Source organism: Tamandua tetradactyla, chromosome 13 (genome assembly GCF_023851605.1).
Source record: "Tamandua tetradactyla isolate mTamTet1 chromosome 13, mTamTet1.pri, whole genome shotgun sequence".
Taxonomy (NCBI): Eukaryota; Metazoa; Chordata; class Mammalia; order Pilosa; family Myrmecophagidae; genus Tamandua; species Tamandua tetradactyla.
The window spans coordinates 22,591,986-22,618,489 of NC_135339.1; the positions used below are offsets into that span (position 1 = coordinate 22,591,986).

Genomic DNA, 26,504 nt, shown 5'->3' on the forward strand with positions numbered 1-26,504 from the left:
TCATCATGAAAGTAAAACAGCCTACACAATGGGAAAAGATATTTGGAAACATATCTGATAAAGGTTTAATACCCAGAAATCCTTCAACTTTAAACACAAAAAAGGCAAACAGTACAACTTAGAAATGGACAGAAGACTTAAATCTTTCCAAAGAAAATACACGAATGGTGAGAAAGCATGTGAAAAGATACTCAATATCGCTAGACATCAGTGAAATGCAAATCAAAACCACAATGAGGGGCAGGCCACGGTGACTCAGCAGGCAAGAATGCTTCCCTGCCATGCCAGAGGACCCGGGTTCATTTCCCGGTGCCTGCCCATGTAAAAACAAAAACAAAACAAAAAAGAAAAACCACAATGAGATTCCATTTTATACCCAAAAGTATGGCTACTAATTTAAAAAAAAAACAACAGGAAATTACAAGTGTTGGAGAAGATGTGGAGAAATAGGAACACTCACTCATTGCTGGTGGAAACGTAAAATGGTGCAGCCACTGTGAAAGGCAGTGTAGTGGTTCCTCAGAAAGTTAAGTACAGAATTAACTTATGATCCAACAATCCCCTCTATGTAAACACTCAAAATAATTGAAAGCAGGGACACCAATGTCCATAGCAACATTATTCACATTTGCCAAAAAGTAGAAGCAACCCAAGTGTCCATCAACTGATGAATGGATAAACAAAATGTGGTGTGTGCACATAATGGAGTATTATTCACCTGTAAAAAGGAATGAAGTTCTTATGCATACAACAACACAGGTGAACCCTGAAGACATCAGGTTGAGTGAAATAAGACAGACACAACAGAACAAATATTGTATGATCTCACTGATATGAAATAATTAGACTAAGCAAACACAGAGTCAAACTCTAGAATACAGGTTACCAGGGGATGATGGGATGGGGATAGGAAATAGGAAGTTAAAGCCTAATATGCACAGAATTTCTATTTGAAACAATGGAAATGTTCTGGCAATGGATGGGGGTGATGGTAGCACAACATTGTGAATGTAATTAACAATGTATTTAATGTGGTTAAGAGGGGAAATGTTCAGTTGTATATATGATAATAGAATAAGTTTTTTTTAATCCGTGAAACTGTACTACACAGTGAACTCTAAGTTAAACCATCCACTATAGTTAATACTTTTTTTTTAAAAGAAACACTTAATGAGCATTTTCTATGTATATGGACTTTTGTTAGGTCCCAAGAGTATAAAGTCCCTGTCCTTGAGTATTTTAAAATCTACAAAGAATGTAAGCAGGCAATATTAATAGGTTACTATTAATAAGCACAGGCATAACATTTAAAAATCATTAAATAATACATTTTCCCAACATAAATAATTCAAGATTTTGACCATAAAGCAGTAATACCCAAATGATGGAACTTGCTACATAACCAAATTTGAGTTGTTACCTAAGTTGGTCTCCATCTCCACAACCTCCTCCCTAAAACACACATACCCTGCTCCCACCAAATCTATTACACATCCTTAGAAAGAAGTTTGCTTTCTTCAGCCAGCATTCCCTCTTAGTCAGAATAAGACTTCAAAGAACTCTAAAGTACCTCTCACTGGAAAAAGGTTAGGCCCTCCCCTATGGAAGAACAGGAAACAAAACATGGGAAAAAAAGGAATTTTTTTTTTTTAATGATTCAAAGCCAAGAGGAAAATTTATTAATCTCATAGAAAGTACCCATACCCAATCCAGCACACTGGTCATCACCTACGGGCATCAACACACCTAGTAATAACTTTAACCAGATCAGAGCTGCCACCACCCGAACAATGTCATGTGGCCCTGTAGCCAAGTCAATGTACCCCGTTTGCTACACTAAATTATCAAAGCAGCAGAATGTATTTTTGAGCTTCAGATTTTTTAACACCTCTAAGAGGACATTAAAGATGTAGAACAGAACCTACACTTCAGAAACCTAGACATTAGGGAGGCACATTAACCTCCCAATTACGGTGATTGTAAAATGTACCCGAAATGGCTCTTCCTGGAAGCACAGAGATGAACAGAGGAAGTGCTAGTACGTCAGAGCATTTATGAGGGGAGGCAGGGAAGACGGTGTCCCAGCCACAAGTCCAACACATTCACATATAAAGAGAAGTCTGGGCCAAAAAAATAAAAAATTAAATATATATATATAACTAGTCAAAGGAAAAAAAGGGCTTCAAACAATACAGTATAAAAAAATAAAAGGAACATACTAAATGCACAAACAGGTGGCAAGTCAGTCCATAGCCTGTTGTGACAGGTCTTTCCACCATCAACCAGTTTTCTTCTCATTTGTTATCTCAAGGTTATTTACAGATGTGGGGACTTTAGAGTCTCTCATGGGAGGGTAGGCAGGCATCAATCATTGATTTTATAATCTGTCTACACCATGTAGGCATCTAACTCTGCATCCAGGTGTCCTTTCGTTTTCAACATACATGCATCCAACTGGAGTCCAACTGCTCCTTGGTCAGTACCAACGGAGCAAGAGCACATCTCCCACAGCCACGGCCTCTGCCTCTGCCTCCAAAGCCCCCTCTTCCCTGACCTCTAACACTGATTCTGCCACACCCATAGCTCCGCACCCTCGGCCCCTTCTCCCAGGACCTCCACCACCCCGAACACCATCTCTTCTTAAGCCCATTCAGGGAGCTACAGCTCGTCCACCTCGGGGCCCCTAAGTAGGGTTCCTGAGGCATGTCCCGCACATTGTCCTCCTCTGGACCAGCCTCTCTGGACTACGGGCAGGCCGCGTCCTCCGACTGCTCCCCTGGCCAGCGTCCCTGTGGGTGGCCTAACCATGCCTGGATGTTACTCTTATCCAGATACTGCTTTAAACTTTGCTTAAGTTTTAGTGCTACTGGACAGAGGGTCTACTCTCCATCTGCTGCGCCAGTCTTCTGTTTCTGGCACTGGCCAGCTGCTATCGCTGCAGTGAAGCCTGAATATTCACTGCATTGGCTGTTTATTCTTTAGCATGTTAGTTAACTGCTTATTTAGAGACTTCTTGATAGAGCCTCTTAGCATAACTCTCAGTGCTGATTGTGCAGCCATCTTCAAATCCTGAGAGTTGAAGGAAATGGAGGCCAGTGCTCCTCTCAGGGCTGCCACCACAGCTGGGCAGGCCATCCAGGGATGGCCAAACCCGGGTTGACGGTCGGGGAACTCGGGTTAACTTGGTGGGCTGTTGATCAGGTATGTAAGTGGTGAGTTGCTAGGTTAGCTCGTTGTTGTCGGCTGTTTGGTAGGCCAGTCCGTTTGCTTGCCCCACCTGCCTTTTCCTTCCTTTTGTCTGTGCAACCACAGCTGCCGCTCCTATTCGGCATCCAAAACAAAATGAAAAAGAGTATCTTGCAAGATGATTGACTATGGCTATCCTGGAGAATAGTGTGAGAGAACTGCAGTGGGGCAGAGAGCAACTCTTACTTTCTCACAGTGTAGACTTCCTTAGCATTCTTTTTTTTTTTTCCATTATGTACTACATTTTTCTTTTGTCACTTTTTTTTAATAAAAAAGAAAAAATAACTATCAAAAGAAGAAAGTAATAAAGCAGATGCCATGAAAGCATTTAAGAGAAGGAGCTATGGTGAGGAGACTGAAATGTAATTTGAAGATCCTATATAATCATCCAAGAAATGTAATTCTTATAATTCCTACTTAAATAACATTGCTGGGGAAATAAAAAAGTACTTTCTTACCTCTCTCTCTCTCTCTCATACACACACACACAATTGCACAAAGGAAACTTTAAATAGCTAATCACAGAAGTTATTTTGCTCATATGCCTGGAAAACACATATGACACAAACATAATGTAGCCTGAAAAGTCCTAGCTTAGATATTAAAAAAAATTTTTTAAAGGAATTCTTAATAACCTTCAATAATTTGAAGTTATGTGATAAGTCACTAAACCTCAGTTACATCATTTATAAAACAGAGATGATATCTGACCTAGCCATCTCACACAGAATCAGTGATAATTTAGTGGATAAACATCTTATGTGCATTTGACCTATAGGCATTCAACTACACATGTGCTTAGGAAAGAGATAAAGATCGAAGGGCAGTTTAAGAGATTAAATACATACTGTCTCCGTAGATCTGCTAATTTAGAAGTCAGAGCAGATATTTCCCCAAGGGAACGCAGAATGTCATCTCTTTCTTTAGGATCATCACACAATTCTGCTATTTTCCGAGCTTCAGCCAAAGCGCCTCGAATCTGTTCTTCTCCTTCTGGTCCACCATGTGGATCTGCAAGCCAATTCTACACCCACAGAAACGGGGAAAAAGCAAACTGTGATCCACCCAGGAGCCATCTTATTAAGCTTAATAAGGCCATCAGAAATATTTCTAAAGTAATTACAAAGCGTGCCAGTCATCTTTTTTTTAAAGCTGATCCTTATTTTGTTACATAAATCCTAGCTCAGAAAAGATTCACTCAATCCCTCATTTTTTTCAGTGACAACTTTTTTATCCTCATTAGAATCAAATACCTTAACATTGGTCTCATCTTTGAATTAATCACACCTTATTAATTCTGCAATTTCTTAAATATTTGCACTTCTTGGCGAAATGCTTGAGAAACACTTTATCTAAGGATAGTATCAGAAAACTTTAACTCTTTAACATTGCTTTGACCAAATATGGTTGTGAATTCTGAGATCAGGAGCAGCTTTAATATATTGTCATCTATGTCAAGAACTATAGGAGTCTCTTGGTTCTAAGGATGCGTACTTTTAATTAATCAAAGTATTCAAAATGAAGGCTGAAATACAGGAATGCATTAGTCTAAACCTGCAGTGGTAGGGGAGGTGCTAACACAGGCAAACTGCAGAGAATCAGTCATTGCTCAGAAACACCCATTATCCACCCACAGCAACAGGCCAGAAAATAAATTACTTTTTCTTTCCAAGGTATGACGGTTGGAGAGAGAGGGTATTTGTGGAACATTTCTCTTTCTCTTTTTGATTTCCTGACCCCTCCTGAAAGTCATCATTCCTACCTGAGCAGCATCGATCTTTTTCGCGATGCTCTGCTTTGAGTTGGTCATGGCCTCCAGCTTGCGGGCGGCATTCTCCACTCTGGCCGTCAGCACATCCAGACCCTGGGACACCTGCTGGGCTCTCTGCATGGCCACTGGGGAGGCGCCTTGTCCTCTACTCAAAGCAGACAGATGCTCATTCCCACTGTACTCTTTCAAATACTTAATAGCAAAACATTCCTAACAGCAAAGAATGTGTCATTTTTGTTAACATACTTGTCTTTTTTTTTTTTTTTTTAATTATTCCTTTGGGATAGCACACACACCACAGAAATAAAGTAAGACACCTAAACCATCTATTTCCTCCTTTGCTTTAAAAAATAGGTATTAGCTTCATGGAACTATACAACCACTTTGAAGACAAGGCTTGCAAATTTTTATAACAGTGAGTCTCCTCCCGGTGCTGATTACATAATCAAATCTAAACTTCAGGGGGAAAATGTGCTTGTGGTATTGCTATGGAGGGCTCTGTTACCATAGTAACCGGTGCATTAGAAACAGCCCATTACATTGTCTCATTTATGGGCAAGTATACATTGAAAGTGTTTCAAGAGGTAGCATACACAGTATTATTAAAAGCACACCAAACTGGGAGCAAGCAGATGTGTATTCAAATCCTGACTCTGGTACTTGTGGAACCTTGTTTTAACATGTTTGGCCTCCTTGGATTTTATTTGTCTAACTTATAAAATGAGGGGTGATAAGTAACAATACTTGCCCTGCTTATCTAACAGAGTTATTCAGAGCATCAAGATAGTATCTTTGAGAACACATTGGCAATAAAGTAACACAAATACATAATCTACTATTATTATTGAATTATAATTATCATTCAAATGAACCTAATGATAATTTTTAAATGTTCCATTCCTACATAATCTATAAAATGAAAACCAGTTACTACTGAGGATACAAGAAACAACTGCTCCCCATTAATTCCTAAAGAACTAACTTCACTCTTTCCTCTCTCAGAAGAGGTGCGCTTGGTAGAACTTTGTCTATCCCATGTAAGAGGCTTTCCAAGTCACCAAGTCATAACAGTGTAAGATTTGCCATACAAGTTTAGATTTTTTAATCTACCCAACTTGATAAACTCAATAATAGGGGTACAATTTTGGTAGAAAAGCATGGCTGATCATCCTAATCTGAGCTTCCAATTTTAGGAACTCCAAAACATCACTGCTTCCCTTAATAATAGTATGGATCTGTCATTCATTCCTTTACCCTCTTTTTTAAATTCATCCCTATTCTTCATTTATATAATACTTGAGATAATGAACACCATAAATTTATTGCTAGGTATATAAAAGTACTACACTTTTTTACTTGTACTTGAGAGGAAACATACTCTTTAGAATTTAATTTGCATTTTCCTTTCAAACTAATATAATTTATGGTGAGGAACCTTTTTGTACAAGAGTTCAACTGAGAAGAAGTAAAAAATGCTTATGAGCTACATCGTTTCTTCACTCAGAAAAAAAGAGGGGGGAGGGAGGCTTACTGAATCCTATAGGGAAAAAAAATATGTACTTGCCACCTGGAAACCCTATTTAACTAGATAGAAAAATGTCAATGAGGAAATTGTTATCTCTTTTTACCCTTTAAATTGTTAAAAAGCTGGGCATATTTAAGAAGGAATAACAAGGAGACAGCTTTCTATCTTTCATCCTGAAAGGGCACTGCAGGCTCACAGTGTTAGAACATCACTGTTCTAACTTCTCTTTCCAGAGATTCATGGCTGAGCTCACACAACAACTACCTATTCTCTTGCTCACATTCATCATTCTCTAAACACATACAACTGTGTATTTGAGAATTCCAAGCAAAAACTGTCTACCACACTGTGGAAAGGCTGCAGATAAAAAAGCCAGCAGTGAGAAATTAGAAGAGCCAAGAATCTTGTCAAATTGCATTGGCGATTCTCCAAGTGAGAACAGAACTTCTTTTTGTCCTTTCTGCAAAGGTCTCGTCATGTTCATGACAGGAGAGACTGCTTTGCAGCAGGAGAAAAAGGGTCACTGAGCCTAAGGAGACCATGTTTATCTCGGCTGCTCCTTCTCTCCTTTAAGGTACAGAGACTTAACTTGAAGTTATGGGAGTTTCTAGGGCTATAATGAGTCCACAGACCTCTAGAAATTATATATACTGGGTGGGCATGTTTATTTGCATCTTTTTTACATAGTGGTTAGTAGCTTTCATCAGATTATGTAAGTGGTCTTGATCTTTAAAAGAACCACTCCTCTAAGATCTGTATTCTTAAGTCTGTTGTGTGGATCTCAGGTACACGGTGTGCAGTTCTTCAAAGAGGATTTCCAAGTCCTGTTTGTACGGATGGCCTGAATATACCAATTATCAAGATAGCTTGAGATACTCTCAAATAAAAATTAAACTTTGTCTATACTAGAGCCTCATCATATTTCAACTTTTCTTAATGTCTTATACCAAAAAATTTCATTAAAATGAGGAGCTTTTAGAACTTCATAGATAGTTTCCACATAAACCTACTTTATACTGAGTTTTTTTAATAGCAAACTATATAGACTTAGTTTTTTTTGGGGGGGGGGATTTCTAAAAGTCAAGATTTAAGGAGGGTAAGAGGAGGTAAAAGAACTATTCATCCAAATGGAAGACGATATAATAGAAACTCCAAAGAGCTCAGATATTACTAACTTAGAAAAGAGCCTATTTAACTGATTTCAAAAATGACATATGAAGTAAAGCCAATGTTTTCACTCTTGAGGTTTCTTTTTATTTCTCCTTCATTAAGGATACCTACCCATGCCAGACTTCATCACTGTCCCCATTTTTCAAAAGCATATGGCTAGAAACTGAATAACCAGATTTCTATTTCCATTCCAATTACAATATAAGTTTCAACTTTTGTTACAAAGAATTTGTATACTAAAAACTTTCTATAAAGGTAAAGTTCCACCTCAACCTCAAAAGAATTAACAGAAAATAATATCTATATTATCTAATAGGCAAAGATAACTCAGTAAAATTGGCAGAGACTTGCTTTCTGAGTCATTCCATTAGGAGTACAATCCTACGTGTAACCCACTACTACAACTTTTATGAGCAAAGATACTTTACCTGGCTCGGAGGTCAGCCACCTGATCAGTCATCTGCCCTAGCATTTTACAGGTACCAAGTATCTCCCTGCGTTCTTTGCCTGCACAAAGTTCACCAACTTTTCCAGCTTCATCTAAAATCTGCCTGATGGCCTGCTCGCCAGCATCCCCTAAAATGAAAAAAGATATTCAATATCTACATTGTTGATATACTGATTACTTAGAAAGGATACGTTACCAGCCATTTCATTCACGAAGGAATGGATGATTTTAAATGGCAAGTGAATAAAAGGTACAACATCTGTCAGCAAATAGCCAAACAGTGCCCTTACAACTACAGGGTGAGGTTTCAACCATAGACATTGCTAAAACAGACCCTTGGAACCACATCCAACTGGAGATGGTAAGGAGCTTGTGGTAAAAATATGGATGGTGAAAAAAATAGGCTCAAACGGTGTAATAGGATTTAGCACCTCCAACCTCCATAGGCTTTTCACCTTCAATCAAATATTAATCTACAACTGAATAAATATTGGGTTAAAAATACATAAAACCTAGCTCAATAACCTATTTGGATCTTAGCTTTACATAATCAACTTTGCCTTCCAATTCTTACTGGCAATATCATTTAATCTGCTTAATTTAGTACTTTGCTGACATAAATGGAAGTCTGCCCAATGGGAACTAGAAGAGAAAAGCTTTCTTCAAAACAATTACCTTTCTAATTCAGGGAAGGAATGAACCAACAACTCTGCAAAAAAAAATGCCCAGCTCTGCTTAGTTGATTCCTCCATGATGAGAGGTGATAAAGTCAACTATCAGAGAACAGGGTATGCCCCAAAATGTTAGAGTAGTTATCTTAGACTTATGAGATTATGGGAAGATTCCTTTCATTCTTTCATTTTGTTTGCTTGGTTTTAGCTTTTTATTATATCTATCAAAAAAGTAGAGCCAGATTACCTGGGGAGGCACTGGGATCACGGAGCCAACCTTTGGCCTGGTTCAGTTTGGAATCTATAGAGGCTAATGCCCTCTTCATGGCTTCAGTGTCCTTTGAAAAGAAATCCCCATAATTATTTTCTTGGCAAAAACTGAGATACCATGATACAAAAGTAAGACAGAAAAGAAGTGACAGCATTAACATACACTAGCTAAGATAGACCTATGACACCTTAAAATATTCTCATCACACCGCAACTTGTATTTCTGTCAAAATGCAGCATCTTACATGCAAATCTTCGGTTAATTCTATTCTGTTTCCTGGTGTCTCTATTGCTAAAACTGTGAAAACTGCTAAAATCACTCAAGCCAAAAGATGTTTAATGTCTTCAGCAGGAAAAAGCCCTGTTGTCACATGCCTCATTATCAGCCTTTCCACTAGTCAAAATCCATCTACTGCAGCCTGCCAAAGCCCTCCCAGCTTGAGGGAAGCCTCATTAGTATGTGGTGCCACAAATCTCAGTTCTTTCACATCTTGTTTTGAAATACACACACACATTGGATCATGTCTCACTGTATTTAATTAATCTGAAAATCTTTGAATTACTGGTAGGGGGAAAAATAGAAAATGTTCATCTAGCAATTTGTTTTTAATTCTACAAATAAAGCACTAAAGAAACATTTTCCTAGCCTTCTCTTCCACTCTTCATGCTTCCTTACCATCCCTAACCTGGAAGAAGAGACAAGATAAAGTGAGGAGTCTCAATTTATTGTTTACAAACAGGATTCAGGATAACTACCATAAAACTTTTATCTTTCAGAATACAGAATGAGAATCCGAGACAGCAAACTAGTTGCTTTAAAATATATATTTTAAAATACATAAAAATGAAGAAAATAATATAACAAATACCTATATACCCACCCTTAAAAGTAACAACTGTCCATCTCTTAAGTCATTATGTAGCACCTTAAGACACAGCTTATCTCCCTTTTGCTCTAGGAAAGACTCTTACAGAGTCCAACCCATTAAAGTAGAGTCAACCTCTGAAATTTAAGGCAATACTCTAAATCCCTAACTTTCTTCAATTTCCAGATCCTGCAGAACCAAGCCTCTTAAAGGTGTTGTACCACCGATATTCCACACGGGGGCACTTTCCCCCACTTCCTACTCAAACAAGACACATCACTAACAGAAATAAGCACTGGGAACACTCAGAGTTAGGCCTGACCCCAGCTTTTCCAAAGTACCTATTCAAATTACAGGATCTTAGCTCTAAGATTTTCTCCTTCCCCATCTAAACACTTACAGATTGTGCACCAGTTGCAAACTTGGCCATCTAAGAGCCTAAATAGAAAATTCACAGCAACTAAAGGGATCTTATCTAAATTACTGGAAAAAATGGAAAGAAAATATTTTTTCTATCAAGTTATATGGAAGTAGGCTAGCTAGCAAGCTAACTGAGCCAGAGTCGTGGGAGGATCTATTTCAAAATCCATTTGTAATTAGTACAAGCAGACAAGTGGGATTTTCTAAGTGCTTTGACTTTCTCCAGGGGTTTAAATATCTTCTCTCTTTCATCTCAATTCACATTAATTGTTCAGCAAACCCTCTATCAAAAGTATTGGCTTACCTTAGCTTATTTTCAAATTAGAGAGGTCCAAATCAATACCTTTTTAAAGAGAGCCTCAGGTGACTCCTAACCTCAGAATCAAATAGGATTCCCTTAAGGATCTAACAAGTTACAGGAATTTGTCTAGGTTACAGATGGAATATTACAAGCTCTTAGGACGTTTGAGGTTTACCTTCAGTGTAAAAAAGAGGTTTACCATCAATGTAAAAATACCCTGTTTAAAACCTGTTAATAAATATTTCTCTAACACACTTATGTTTTCAGTAAAAAAACCAATGGGTATTTACTCCATTTCAAAAATCTAAATTCAAGGAGAAACAAAAGTCAGAAATTATTTAGGACTCCTTAGGAAACTAACGTCGAGCACTCTCTGCATGTTAAGTTCTGTTTTAGGCATTTTTTAATCTCATTATCTCATCAAACCTCAAATTTATATATAATTTTACAAATTTAAGAAACGTTAAAAAATTTGCCCTTCATGTACCTGATAAATCCTAAAAACCCAATTTGATCTCAGGTTTGTTAACTCCAAGCCTCATTATTTTATATCAACTGAAACTCGAGAGTTTTTCTTTTACTAAAGAGAATTGCCAAGGATTCCACTAACCTTCTACAACTGTCAGCAAATCTCTTGTTTCTTAATTTTGGCTTTGGTTAATACTGCCCAGAAAATAAGCTCTAAAATCAAATTCATAATCCAAGCCTAAATGACTGCTTTTATTCTCCATGGCCTAAAAATGATCTGAAACACAATGGAAACTTTGGTTTTGCTCTATTCAGTATCCTCACAAATCATTTCTTTTTTCTCCCTAATAAAGCTCAAATTGCCAATACACTGCAAGGAAAGAATGTGATTCTCAGGAAGTGAGTAATTTACTCCTCAGTGGGAGATATGACAACATCGAGAAGTTAAAATTAAGTGATGCATATTTTCTCCAAAAAGAATCAATGGCAAATTTGGAATGAAGTTGCATTTTAAAACTTTTTTTGTTTAGTTTCAAAGTTTTTAAGAGTAAAGAGTTTAGACAATTATGGAATAGGGCAGGTTATAAATAATGATTTAAGCATAATAAATTTTAATGTCATATCTATTAAAAACGAAAGTGTCTATGGGGAACAAGTATTTTGGTCTCCTAAGAATTTCATATATATTTCTTTTGAAAGGCAGTATTTATGATAGTGAGAGAATGCACAGCAACATCAAAAAGTATACTAACATTCAATATGACATAAGCAAATTCACTGGAGGACTAGGAAAAGAAGTCAACTTTGAGATATATTTTAAAAGAATGAAATTAGTCATCACCCTATGGTCACCCACACTACTATGTATCGCAAAGCTTTTCCTCAAACCTCGTTCTGTAAATCTAAGTACCCAGACAACAAGCTGAGAATGAAATAGAAAAGTAAAAACAAACAAACAAAAAAAACCTGCACCTTCATTTGGGAAAGAGAAATGTTTCCATCAATCCCTTACCTAGTATTTATGTATTTATCTATTTTAGAATGTGTGTAGAAAGACCAGGTGTAGTCATGAGGCTTTGGGGAAAGCTGGCAGGAAATTGGTCCCCTCTTCCTATGGTCATAACTCTTCCTCTTATGAGTTCCAAGTTTTAAATGAAAAAAACCACAGTACCTTGATTACTTTTCACTGAATTCCCAAAAGTGGAAGGACAATCTAAAAGAACCCCTTTTTAAAATACTTTTCCAGAAATGGAAATGCTCCTGAAATTTAATATAAATTTAGGCCTCAAGAATCCCTGTGCATAATATAGACATCTTCCTACAGACAGCCAAGAGGAACTGCAGTCAGAGAAGAGAAGTAATGTAGCCCTAGGCTCTTGAAAATGTAAAATAGAGAGAGTAAGGACACCTCTCTTTCATTGGAACCTAACATTTCCTCTGGCCCATACCTCCTCGCACTACCCTTCCCATTCCATCTCATTCCTGACCACATTTTTCACCCCCATATCGATGTTTTAAATAAAGCTGTTTCTGGAAAGAACAGATTGTACAAGAAACAACATCTTACAAACCACATTTAAGTGATGAGAGGAAGTTGTCTAGCCCTGAGACTGCAGGCTAGTTTACCCTCTCTGGGCCTCAGTTCCTCCTCTCTAAGGGTCTCTTCCCAACTCTAAAAACCAATAAAAGCCACCTATGAATGCACAATGAGAAATTCCAACTAAAAGGTCACTTAGATCAGAAGGGAAACATCAATTCCTTTGACATTTTCAACTTTTCTACGTTTGGGGAGAAGGGAGGATTAAATGTCAGAAATGCCTCAATTAACTATCTCAAACTCCTAGAGATAAATCCTTCCTCATAATGGCTACTAAAATAAAACACTAGAAGACTCATAAAAAGTTCCCATACAACATTTTAAAAAAAATGCAATAAAATTGACCCTTAAATCCCAATGGTCTGCAGTAAGGGCAAGTATTTAGGATTGCACGTTCTAACCAGTGTTTCCTTCTTTGGCAAAGTACAGCAATCTTCTTCTATGGAAGCCGTCTGAGTCAGCCACTGCATGTACCCACCACCAGCCTTAGACCACAGTGGAAAGAGAGTCACCACAGGAACAAATTCTGAATAACAGCATACAGTGACTCAGGAGCAGAGCTCCAGAAGTGTCTATGTGGGGTTCAAAAATTCTTACCAATGAAAGCCCAACCAACATCACTCCTACTGACTCTTAAGAACACCTAGGGCTTGAACTGAGACTCCATAGGTTTCGTGCATTAGGTTTGCTTTCCTGGAACCTATAATTCCCCGACGGTTCCTAGGTCAGATAAATCCTAAAACCCAGAGGGACCAGCCTCTCCAAGATATCAATTAATTACATCCCCCTATCCTTTAGAGTTGACACCCCTTCTCAACATGAAAAAATCAGAATGGGCATTGCAGATGCCCATTATGAAGAGGCAAACAGAGAAAATAGGACTTAACAAATGAGTATGAATGCTGAATCACTGAACTAATATTTCTTCTAGCATCCAGTGCTTTAGAGCAGCTAGAAGGAAAACTCTGAGATGGTGGAATGGTAGCCCATGACAAACTCTGCGATCTGTTCTGTAACTACTTTTTGAAGTGTGGTTTGAAAATGATTGCTTCTTTTTTTGCTCTGTATGTATATGTGTAATATTTTACAATAAAAAACGTTTTTTAAAAATTCTTAGATCAACAGACGAGTAGCTACACAAGCTGTGGTGTATACATACGATGGAATATTATGCAGCTGTTAGACAAAATAAAGTTATGAAGTATGTAACAACATGGATGGACCTTGAGGACATTATGCTGAGTGAGATTAGCCAGAAACAAAAGGACAAATACTGTATGGTCTCACTGATATGAACTGACATTAGTGACTGAACTTGGAGAATTTCAGCTAAGAACAGAGACCATCACGAGATAGAAACAGGGTAGATATTGGGTAATTGGAGCTGAAGGGATACAGATTGTGCAACAGGACTGATTGTAAAAATTCAGAAATAGATAGCATAATACTACCTAACTGTAATACAATAATGTTAGAGCACTGAATGAAGCTGAATGTGAGAATGATAGAGGGAGAAGGCCTGGGGGCATAAATGAAATCAGAAGGAAAGATAGATGATAAAGATTGAGATGGCATAATCTAGGAATGCCTAGAGAGTATAATGATAGTGACTAAATATACAAATTTTAAAAATGTTTTTGCATGAGGAAGAACAAAGGAATGTCAATACTGTAGGGTGTTGAAAATAGATGGTAATTAATATTTTAAAACTCTAACTTATGTGAGGCTAAAACAAAAAATGTTAATTTGGTACAAAATTTATATTTTGACTAGTGTATTTCCTAATATAACTTATGTGGACAGCTTAATTCAACACCATAGTACTTGGAACCTTGAGCAGGGCATGAGAGTTTGTAGGTTTGTCCAGAGTGATGCCCTGATAAATCCCAGAGTGGCTTGAACAGTGAATAAAAAAGTATTCGCAAAGTCCCCTTGCGGGAATGGTGAGAAAGGGGAAAAATTCAACTTCCCCATGTGGAGAATTCCTGATATTCTCACAGGCAGTGGGGACACCCAAAGCAATAGGCCGAGCCCCCAATCTTGGGGTTTCTTCATATGAAACTTATCCCCACAAAGAATAGGCTAAGCCTACTTAAAATTAGGCCTAAGAGTCATCCCCAAGAGAACCTCTTCTGTTGCTCAGATGTGGCCTCTCACTCAGCCAACACGACAAGCAAACTCACTGCCCTCCCCCTCTCTACATGGGACACTGACTCCCAGGGGTGTGGACCTTCTTGGCAACTTGGGACAGAAATCCTAGAATAAGCTGGGATTCAGCACCAAGGAAATGAGAAAAACCTTCTAGACCAAAAGGGAGAAGAGAGAAATGAAACAAAATAAAGTATCAATGGTTGAGAGATTTCAAAGAGAGTTGAGAGATTATCCCGGAGGTTATTCTTATGCTTTATATAGATATCACCTTTTTAGTTAAGGTATATCGGAGAGGCTGGAGGGAAGTGCCTGAAAATGTAGAGCTGTGTTCCAGTAGCCATGTTTCTTGAAGATGATTATACAATGATATAGCTTTCATAATGTGACTGTGTGATTGTGAAAACCTTGTGTCTGATGCTCCTTTTATCTACAATATTGTCAGATGCATAAAACATATGTTTTAAAAATAAATAAACGGGGAACAAATGTTAAAATAAATTTAGTAGATTGAAATGCCTCAATGAAAGGGAGTGGTAAGGGGTATAGAAAAAAATAGGGGAAACAAAGACTAAAATATATTAGGTAGATGAAAATATTAGCAGTCAATGAGAGGAAGGGGTAAGGGGTATGGTATGTATGAGTTTTTCCTTTTTTCTTTTTATTTCTTTTTCTGAATTGATGCAAGTGTTCTAAGAAATGATCATGGCGATGAATATACAACTATGTGATTGTATTGGGAGTTATTGATTATACCGGGAATGGAATGATCATATGGTAAGAACGTTCATGTTTGTATGTTGTGATGTTTAAAAAAAAAAAGAATGAAATGTGACCCCACAAAAAAAAAAAAATTCTTGGAAATGAAAAGCTTATCAAGTCCTTCTGACTTCCTCTTTAATTTTCAGCATGGAATACAAGCAATTTAAATACAAAAAAAATTACCAAGACTTATATAAAACTGCAAATATACAGTACTAAATTTACAAAAATTTAGACTTTTGTTTAATTGACATATTCTTTGATTTAATACTCCTGGGAAAAATACTAAATTAAATTTCAATGGTCACTGTCATTTGATTATTGATTTAAGGAAGAGACAATTTTTTTTTTTCAAAATAAAGCAAAAGCCAAAGTTACTTTTACACTTAAAAATCTGCAGTTTTAATGTAATAGAAAAGCTAAAATCACCAGCTAATCTCTTCAAGATCTTAATTTATTCTGTAAGATATGATTTACCAATAATTTTTTCCACTTACTTTCTTCCCCCACTTTTCTAGAAGAACCACCACTTTCCAGAAGAAAACTGCACCAATGGGGAAGCATGAAACAAGTATGGTTAGACAGAGTTAATTACTTATTAGTAGGGGTGAGAGAAGATGAAAGATACATCATTAGAATGGGAACCCGATGGTCACAGTAAAACACTAAGTCTTTGATAAATTTTCGGCTTATAGCTGAGCACTAAAGGTATGTTCCACCACTATACTGGAAAACAACCAAACTTCTAGTTACCAACTTCCATTTACAAGGTAATTTTTTTTCTAAATGCTCTTGTAACTAAGAAAAATGGTTATTCTCATAGAGTGAGGAGGGAACCGAACAGATGGAGAAAGGGTTGGTAGTAGGATTTGTCATGTATATCTTTTTATATCATTTTAATTGTTTTATCATTTTTAGTAATACTTTTTAAAGAAAATACTTATTAGAGAAGTAGTAGGTTTACATACCATTTTGAGTTTTTAACTAGGTAATGTATAACAAAAGGAAAATTAGGTTAAAAGAGAAATTTCTTGCCTACTCTGATGTCATTATATACTTGCACTTCTTCTGGCTGCACTAATTTACTTTACTTTCTTTCATTTCTAGCAAAGTTAGTTTGAGTATCATAACAACCCGGTTCCTCCCAGGTCAGCTATAAGACTGTAAGCAGTAAGGACAAGGTCTGTTTCCCTCATATCCCCTTTAGTGCTAAATCCTAGTCCTGAAAAACTCAATTAATCACTTTTTTTTTTTTAAGAGAAGCAGCTCCCACAGGCACTTGAACAAAATAAAGCTCCATAACACTTATTGACAAAATGTATTGGACTAAATAATGACCTTTCCCTCTGAAAATATAAGAAGACTGAAGTCACAATGCCTGCTCTCCCTTATTACTATTTCTCATCTGCTAATAACAAAGCAGAGAAAATAAGAAAAGAGGTTAGGTTAGGAAACGTACGATTGTGGAGAACTATAGCTGATTTCATAATAGGCAGTAGAACATGCAGCGAGCGAGACACTGACTGAAGTTAGAAAAACCTTTAGATATGCCTAATTTCTTTTTTCTTTTTGATTTTGAAGTCTATGATTATTGTGAAGGATAGATGCCTCATCAAAGCTCTCTACCCCATCCGTTTTCATTATGGGCTTAAAATCTCAATGACCGATCTCTAAAAGCAAAATTCTAAAGCTTTGCAAAAAGGAGACTGGTGGGAGAGGCAAGTACAGAAATGGCATCGACTCAAGGTGTTATTTCCTAAGAGCAGGGCCCACAGATAACTCTGGGGCCTCCCAGCTCCCTGGGAAACCTGTCCCTCAAGTGAAATCAGTGGACTTGACCAGGTCAAAACAGTTCTCAGGAGCCTGCTCAGAGATGAAAACATCCACAAAATAAAGATAATATCCCAGAGTAATGTCTTTCCTTTTGTTTTCCCCAAAGGAATAGTTCGATATGAGCCAGAGTCAAACAGACTGCGCAGCACAGCCCAGAGTCCCTGATTCAATCACATTCTGCCGCATATTCGAGCACAGTGTTACACACCGGCACACGGAATAAGGCATGGCACACAGCACAAAAGAAAAAACCTCACAAGACATGCTTTTTCTCTTTTTAAGCAAAAACGAAACTGTAGGGCAAGAGAAAGCTTACCTTCTAAAGGTGAGAAAAAGTTTAAAACACACAAGAGAACAAAAAAGAAAAGATGCATAAAGAAGTCATAAAAGGAAAGTGAAAATTGTCAAGTATGCAAAAGCAAAATTAAGTATCAAAGACTTAAAATGGTTTTTACCATCTAGATTTAAAATACAGTCTTAGAACTTCACATCAATGAGAAAATTGCTTCTGTAAACAAATCCACAGTTAAGATAAGGTGACTTATTCTGCATATTTAAATTACCTTTCCGTGCTGGTATTTTAAATCCAGCTATGACCTCACCTTATAGGCTTCCTCGAGGACAAACATGGCCCTATTGAGCACCCAATGGAATCACACTACAAAATCCCCTCTTTTGCTCTGCTACTAGCCGGATAGGTGGCCCTTGAGACAGTTTTTGGATATTTGGGGAAGCTGGATCCTGGAGACTGTTCATACCACTGCCTCCATTTTGGGTCCCTCCAAGTAAACTGTTAAGTCTAAATGTCTCTATTCCCCCAGATCTGGAAGCTTTGTTCAGTCACTACAGAGGGAGCAACACAAACCCACTGCTGACAAGCTCTACAAGGAAAATACCAAAACCTCAGGAGTCCAAGAAAAGATTCTAGACAAAAGGAGAAGGGACCCCTCAAACTAACTGATGAATGTGAAAACTAATATTTTAATTAAGTTTCCCTTAGGGGAAGGGAAAAGGGATCACTCTAACTGCAAAATGTGAACCCTAATATTTTAATTATGTTTTCCTTAAGGAAAATGGAATGATCAAAGGACACATATAGAAATGCCAAGAATGGCCTCTGTAGATTTCTCTGGGTCAAAGGTTGCTTGAGGAAAAGTTTTCCATATGGTTCAGCCTCACAGAAGTATGTGTATCTTACTTGGTCCCTTGGCAACAACCACCCACATAAAAGGCAGCGTGTGAACCACTGCCAGGACGTCCTCACCCAGGGCCCTTTCAAAGGGGCATGTGCAACCACACCGGGATTCCTCCACTAGCCCCACCAGCGTGACTCCAGCCTGAAGGAAAGCTACACTTCTCAGACTCCAACCAACAATCACCCCACGTGAGTATTTTTTCCACCTTGGTAAGAAAGGAAACTTGCAAAGGCAGCAAGTTACCCATGAAATAAAAGTGAAGAAGAAATTACTTTCTTAATATCTGAGTGGTCTTATCCTATACACAATTATAAGATAAGATGTAAGTTAGGTGACATTAAAATCCCTAGAAGGGGAAAATTCAGAGTTTTGCTTATGTCCCGTCCAAATGACACTTTACCTTGCTGGCCCAGGCATCTTCATCCCAAGAAGTGAGTTGTAATACACGAATGATCTCGTTAATTTCAGCACTCATCTTTTCTACAGTAAAATTGCGATTTTTCAGAGCTTCCTCTATTCCTTGGTTTTTTGAGTTTTTAGTTGTTACAAAAATCTTCATAGCTGTAAAAATAAATCAAAGATCAGAAATTAAGCTTGGAATTTAATCCTGTTGAATAACATTATCCATACGAGATGCTCCAAACTTTAAACACATGCTTTGGACTTCTAAGATCATAAAAAGAATATATAAAACAAACACTGCAAGTTTGCCGATATTGTTCCATTAGCAACAACTCTCACTATAAAGAAAACTCTAAGGTACAAAATATCACACAACACGATTAGGGTACCAATTGGACACACACTCACTGATGGTGTAGAATAACAAAATATCTCATCTCTTTCCAAATCAGTTATCATCCTGGCCCTACCAATGGCCCCATCCAATGCAAACCTCTAGACATGGTTTATGACTAGAATATCCTGCTATCCCCAATTCCAGTGGAAGATCCAAAAGTGCAGGGTTTATCTTCCAGGATTTCTCTCAACAGGTTGCAGTAATTTTCTAACTTCCAAAATTGAAAGAAAGAAAATAATACAGAAGAGTAGAGAAAAAGAGTATCTTTTCACACAACAGTTAAAACTAATACTTTAGTGAGTTATCCAGATTGGAGGAAACCCACTTCCCAACAACCCTTCTGCCTCATAGAGCAGGTGGCCTCAAAACACATTTCCTACCAAGATCATACGATTCTATTTATAATATTTTTTTTTTGGTTCATATAAGAGCTTTCTGAACTCTTACATCCAAATTTCGTTTTTCAGCTACTATCTAAAATACCAAAGCAGGTAGTGACATGTCTCCAAAAGATTTGGAAAATAAAGCGACCCACCACTTGACTAAAATAACTTATATGTAAACCATGAGATGTCTGGCATATACTAGCCATTTAGTAAGAGCAATTCCCTTTTGTTGATTAAGAGAGCAGCCACTCCTCTCTCTCTAAGCCGACACAGCAAGTAAACTTACTGCCCTCCCGCCCCCTACATGGGACATGATTCCCAGGAGTGTAAATCTCCCTGGCGACATGGGACAGAAATCCTGGGATGAGCTGGGATCTGGCATCAAGGGGTTGAGAAAACCTTCTTGACCAAAAGGGGGAAGAGATAAATGAGAAAAAATAAAGTGTCAGTGGCTGAGAGATTTCAAACAGAGTCGACAGGTTATCCTGGAGGCTATTCTTATACATTATACAGATATCCCTTTTCAGTTTAGGGTATATCTGAGTGCTAAAGGGAAGTACCTAAAACTGTAGAGCTGTGTTCCAGTAGCCTTGTTTCATGAAGAAGATAGTATAATGATATATATAGCTCTTACAATGTGACTGTGTGACTGAAAACCTTGTGTCTGATGTTATCTAGGGTATGGACAGATGAGTAAAAAATATGGATAAAAATATATATAAACAAATAATAGGGGAAAAGGTTAAAATATATTGGGTAGATGAAAATACTACTGGTCAATGAGAGGGAATGATAAGAGGTATGGTATGTATGAGTTTCTTCTTTTTTCTTTTTATTTCTTTTTCTGGAGTGATGCAAATGTACTAAGAAATGATCATGGTGATGAATATGCAACTATGGGATGATACTGTGAGTCACTGATTGTACATGTATGGAATGTTTGTATGTTAAGAATGTGTTTGTATGGTTTTTATCAATAAAAATATTTTTTAAAAAGGGGGTGGGGGACAGCAACTGCATTTGCATTTCTGGGCTCTGCCTAAGGGGAAGGTGACCCCAGCTGGTGACTGCAGAACTGATCCATTCATAAACGTAGAGAACAGGTAAGTGTCTTTCAGGAAAAACAGTGTTAACACAACACTGAAAGGGCTGTAGGTTCACTTCTTCATCACATAGTGTCCTAGAATATTCATTCCAGCTCCTAATTGCTTTTCCCTAACACAAATAAAGGTGTCAACATCCATTCATCTAAGACAAGAGTTTCTAGAGGAAGTTCCAGCTCCCAGCAAAACAGCCTGTTAGAGGAAAATGAACCTAGGCCCCAGAAAGGGCAGTTTCAAACAAAGAGCAGGAGAAAGAGAGCATCAGAGAAGAGGAAGACAAGTTCTCAGCCGACCAGCTACAAGCATCACGTCATACCCAATCAGTCAAGTCAGGCTGAAGGACGTGCAAAGAAGCAGCAAAAGAAAAGCTCACAGTTTAAAACATGGTAACCTTTTTTTTCTGTAAAATGAAGTACAGAGAGGAAATACCTGAAATGAGGACTGGGAGCAACTCTTTCACGGTGTTCATCGAGTTGACCAGCATCACTCGGTGCTCCTGGTGAGTCAACTCCTGCTGCCTCTCATCAATCATCTTGGCCATCTTAGTCATTCCTGGTACACAAGGAGCAAAGTGTGCAGGGTAAACAGGAAACAACTCAGGATTCAGGCTTTCTCAGCATGTATCTATTATGAATTACTAGGAAAGTCCAAACTGATTGTCGACTTAAACAGTCACTATTGCAACTCTAGCATAGAGAATATAATATAGAATTTTTCAGGACAATTAGGGCTGAATGCATTTTTAATCATTAAAATAGTATGGAAAAAAAATAGTATGGAAATGTTTATGCAATAGAAATAACTTATTAGATGTAAATCAATAAATATAGTTTCCACATGTATGACACAAATATATTCACAAATAAAAAAATAAAGAAATGCATCTTGTTCATAAAAAATAAATCCATAGTCAGGAGAAAAATATTTTGAAAGCCTCCCATATGTACAGATCTAATGCTGTATGTCTGGCCCCTGTGCCTGGCTATGTAAGAATCTCACGCGAGCCTAGTCCTAAGAATCCGGTGGCTGGAAAAAAGTCAAGAATTACAAGGATATGTTCCATTTCATCTTTTTATTTTTTCTGTACTTTCCAGCTTGTCCAAAATAAGCATGTACTACTTTTATAATTAGAAACAAATAGAAATTTATAAAAATAATAATAGTGATAACAGTGCTTGAAAGCATCTGGTATTTTGGAATCAGCCTGCCAGCACTTTTTGTTTGTTTTGGCTATTATTCAAAGGTGCTATGTGATTGTCTAAAGATTTGATTCTCAATCACTCCCAGGAATTCTTAAGTTGTCTCATAGACCACCAAAGGGTACCAAAGGGAGGTGGAAAAGGTGGGGCTGCCACTGCTTAATCCAGACTAGTTCTATTTTTGTCTTTTGTATATTGGAATTTTATATAAGATATCACTTGGGGAAAACATTTTTTTTTCCAGTGCTATAAGAAAGTTTAAAGAGTAATGCTCTAAATTTATCCAAGAAAGTCATTTCTCTGTGGTCTTCAACAACGGCTCATAGAAATTCTTAACTCTCATAGGTTTACAAAATGGTTTCACAGGAACCTCGTGAAAATACTGTCAATTTAAAAATCAGCATTTCACTTAAGATATTCCACTTAAGTAAAACACTCTCACTTAAAAAAATTCTGTCAAAAGAGTTTTATAAGGGCGGGCCATGGTGGCTCAGCAGGTAAGAGTGCTTGCCTGCCATGCCCGAGGACCCGGGTTCAATTCCCGGTGCCTGCCCATGTTAAAAAAAAAAAAAACTTTTATAAGGTGGAATGTGACCTTTAATGCTGGCAAGTTAAGCATCTAATATAATACGAATTTCAGTAAAAGACATCTCAGTCTCTTTAAGGACCTGCAAGTTCACATTATATGTCTAAAATATGAAAAGCTGGTATCTGTTCACTTATTTTGAATATTTAATTTCCGGATGCCTAAATAATAATTTCAAAGTGAGACTTCACTGCAATAGCTGTCCTCTCCTTCTAGGTCTGATTTCCTTAAGCAGCCTTGGGCTAGGGCAAGAATCCATAATGGTAGGCGGGATAATTAGCAAGCTAAGAGGTTATAAAGAGCTCTAGGCCAGCTGGCAGACATTGAAGGAACACTGTGTAATGTAAAATGAAGAGGTCAGAAATCAGGGTGGCCTTCAGCATTCCAGTAATAGAAAAGTATTTCCTACATTCTCCAGCAACATTTGCGATGTTTCATTTAATTCACTAGACAGGGCCAGGATTTTTAGAAAGCAGTCTCAGTTTTCAGGGGCAACAACATCTCTTCAGTAGAGGCACAGTGCAAGCTCGTCAGCAGAATGGAAACATACCTGGAAGCCCAACACATCACTACCTACACCTTCTGCAAAAAGTAGGGGTGCATGCGTACAGGGAGTACCCCTTTCTCCTTAATCAAACATGGATAATCCATAAAAAATTCATTATAAAAACTGGAAGTGACTGACCTGGTCCAAGATTCTTCGTGTATGTGACCAAATCCTCCATAGTCTCCACCACCTCTGCCACCGTGAGGTATTCCAAAATTCCTTTGCAGACTCTAATAATTTTGCGCACCTGAAAATATATTTCAGAGTATTCAGCCAAGTGAATGGACAATGAATAAGAAACAGGGTAATGCAGGTATGTAGCCATTCAACATTTTCTATGTTGAATGAACAAGCATCAACACTCCATTATTATCCGTAAGACAAAGCCTTTTACTGGGGAAGGTCTGTAATTAGTTCAGTCATTTCTCATGAAAAATGGATGCGTGATAAAAATCATAGTCATATTTTATTAGGAAATAAGAAGCAAAGAAGCAAAGGGATCTACTCTGTAAATATTTTTTGGGAGGGACCTAGAGAAGACCTGGAAGTCCTTCAGCACCTGCTCAAGGTAATCAGGCTCACGTTCAGCTTTCAGAAGGTCTGCAGAGTCCTCAGGTGCCTACCTCAGCTTCATCGAAGGTGAGGAGCAGGTCTGATGTGCCAGAGAGGATGCCCCTTGATCCATCAATTAAATAATCCCGAGCTGGTACTGAATATGGGTCTGTCTGAAGCATCTGGGCTGCCTGGACAAGCTTGGTGCAAGCATTTTCAACCCTACAGAGAGGAACATGGAGTTAACTCACTGGCAGACACCAAACAGAAAAATAGGTTATGGTACTGAAAAATTCGTAATTCACATTTTTTCCCTTCATGGGAAACTGCCAAGACAAACTGATAATAGAACCCAAATTTCTGAATTTTAAAATGTATAGATTAAGAGCAGCACATTTCCTCATTCATTCATTCATTCAATGAACTAAGCCCCTGTTCTTTGATCTTTCCTGGCAACAAGAAATAATAAGAAAATGTTTGGCATCTTTTGTTTTAAATTGCTATTTATCTGCAACTCTTTGGTTTCCTTACTCGTCCCTACTGTATAAGCACTGCCTTTAAAAGACATGGCATACAATCCTAAAGAATATTTAGGGCATTATAAAAGGTTCCATGCACTAGGGTAACTTTCCAGAAACCTAGAGTCTCCAGATGGGTCCCTGGACCAGATAAGTCCTGAAATGCAGAGGGGCTAGCCTCTCCAGAACATCAACTAGTTCCATCTCCCTATCCCATATTATCAACACCCCCTTCCAATATGAAAAAGTTAGAATGGGGTATAGCCCAAATACCCCTGAAGAGTGAGAGAAAAATCAAAGGTGATGGTGGAGTTATACAGAGAAGGTAGGATTTAACAAATGAGTATGACTGCTGAATCATTATATTGATATTTTGGGCTCCAGTGTCTTGGAGCAACTAGAAGTAAAAATGAAAAGTCATGGAACTGTAACCCATACCAAACTTTAAAATTTGTTCTAATAACTACTTGTTAAAATATACTTGGTTCAATTCCCAGACCATGCACTCCCCCCGCCCCCAAAAAAATGTACTTGGAAATTTATTGCTTTTTTTTTTAATATATGCTATATTTCACAACTTTAAAAAAAAGCACTAAAGAAACAATATGGCCCAAGGAACTGGAATCTTTGACAGTATTTTCAGATTTAACATCTGGAAATGAAATGCCAAAGCATTATATTAAATGGAATTTAATAACCAAATGAGGAATAGGAGGTAACACAAGGGAAAAAGTATGAGGTAATGCATAAATCCTCATTCATCTAGCTAAATGGATTTATTTGAAAAATCCACTGGACTGTTTGACAACAGTCCTATAAAACTATCTTATTAATTAAAAGGTCATTAACATTAATAACTGAATTTGAGTTTAATATAGACCACCACACCAGCCAAGAGTTTGTAGGTGGTGGTGTTTAATACAATTAAAAGAGGAACTCAAACTACAACTAGTCTCCTTATTCCTCTTGCACTACTAAAATGTATTTATTTGTTCAACTATTTATCTAAGTAAAGAGCAAAATCTCACTGATGTGGTATTTGCTTAGTGTCTTAAATGATTGTTTTCCTTTCTAATTTTTAAACTAAAATTCTAATCTACAAAAAAATTCTAATTTACTTTTAAATTATATGTGTAGTGATATATATTACACAAACATAGTCAAATATATAAAAATAAAAGGGCATGTAGTGAAAAGTCTCTTTCTCTCTATTATTTCCCAGACATTCAAATTCCATCCCACACACCATCAATGTTAAGAGTGTCTTTTATAGTCTTCAAAAAGGTATTTTATGCATACAGAAACAAATCTATATGTTTCACCCTTTTTTTTACACAAATAAAATATTATGCACAATCTCTACATTCTGCTTTTTTCACTTCATTTAACTTGAAGATATTCTAATAATAGTACATAAGGGGTCTTCTCATTCTTTTAATAGTTACATAATAGTCCATAAGTCCATAATTTATTAGCCTGTTGCACAGAATTACCTATAATAGACATATATATATATATATATACACACACACCATTTCACCTTGAATATGAGTATATCTGTAAGTTACATTCTAGAAATGGAATTGCTGAGTCAACAGCAAGAACAGCTGTAACTCTGACAAACGTTGCTGTATTGCCCTCCACAGCATTATATTAATTTACATTCCCACCAGCAAAGTACCTGTCCCTCACATGTGTAATCAAATTGGTATCTTCACCATGACAGACCAAACTAGTATCTCAATATACTGTTTGGTTTTTTTTTTCACATGGACAGGTATAAGAAATCAAACCCGAGTCTCCAGCATGGCAGGTGAGAACTCTGCCTGCTGAGCCACCATGGCCCGCCCTCAATATAGCTTTATTTTGTATTCCTCTTATTGTGAGGCTGAGGATAGTTACATATTTTTATGAATTATAAAATAAAATTAGACATATTAAAACTGTGTGAACACTGTGTTCAAACAAAATACCATGTATCCAACAATCATGCTTCAGAAATAAAACATTACCAAGTACTTTAGAAACCCCACTCCTAACCAAATCCTCCTCCCTATTCTCCAGAGGTAACCATTAAACTACAGTTTATGCTAATTATTCTTTTGATTTACTTTATACTTTT

The 26,504-nt window shown here is 37.3% G+C and overlaps 1 protein-coding gene and 1 pseudogene across 2 annotated transcripts in view; both read right to left on the reverse strand.

Moving 5' to 3' along the window:
• VCL (vinculin) overlaps positions 1 to 26,504 on the reverse strand; it is a 106,973-nt gene that overhangs the window by 22,651 nt on the left and 57,818 nt on the right. For both annotated transcript variants that reach the window (XM_077124863.1, XM_077124862.1), the window contains exons 3-10: positions 23,936 to 24,086; positions 23,451 to 23,559; positions 21,410 to 21,532; positions 19,093 to 19,253; positions 9,079 to 9,169; positions 8,141 to 8,288; positions 5,009 to 5,162; positions 4,095 to 4,270 (exon numbers count right to left, since the gene is read on the reverse strand). In XM_077124863.1, the coding sequence (XP_076980978.1) occupies positions 4,095 to 4,270; positions 5,009 to 5,162; positions 8,141 to 8,288; positions 9,079 to 9,169; positions 19,093 to 19,253; positions 21,410 to 21,532; positions 23,451 to 23,559; positions 23,936 to 24,086 (1,113 nt within the window). The remainder of the gene's footprint in view (positions 1 to 4,094; positions 4,271 to 5,008; positions 5,163 to 8,140; positions 8,289 to 9,078; positions 9,170 to 19,092; positions 19,254 to 21,409; positions 21,533 to 23,450; positions 23,560 to 23,935; positions 24,087 to 26,504) is intronic.
• Positions 2,365 to 4,087, reverse strand: LOC143653692 (chromatin target of PRMT1 protein pseudogene; annotated as a pseudogene).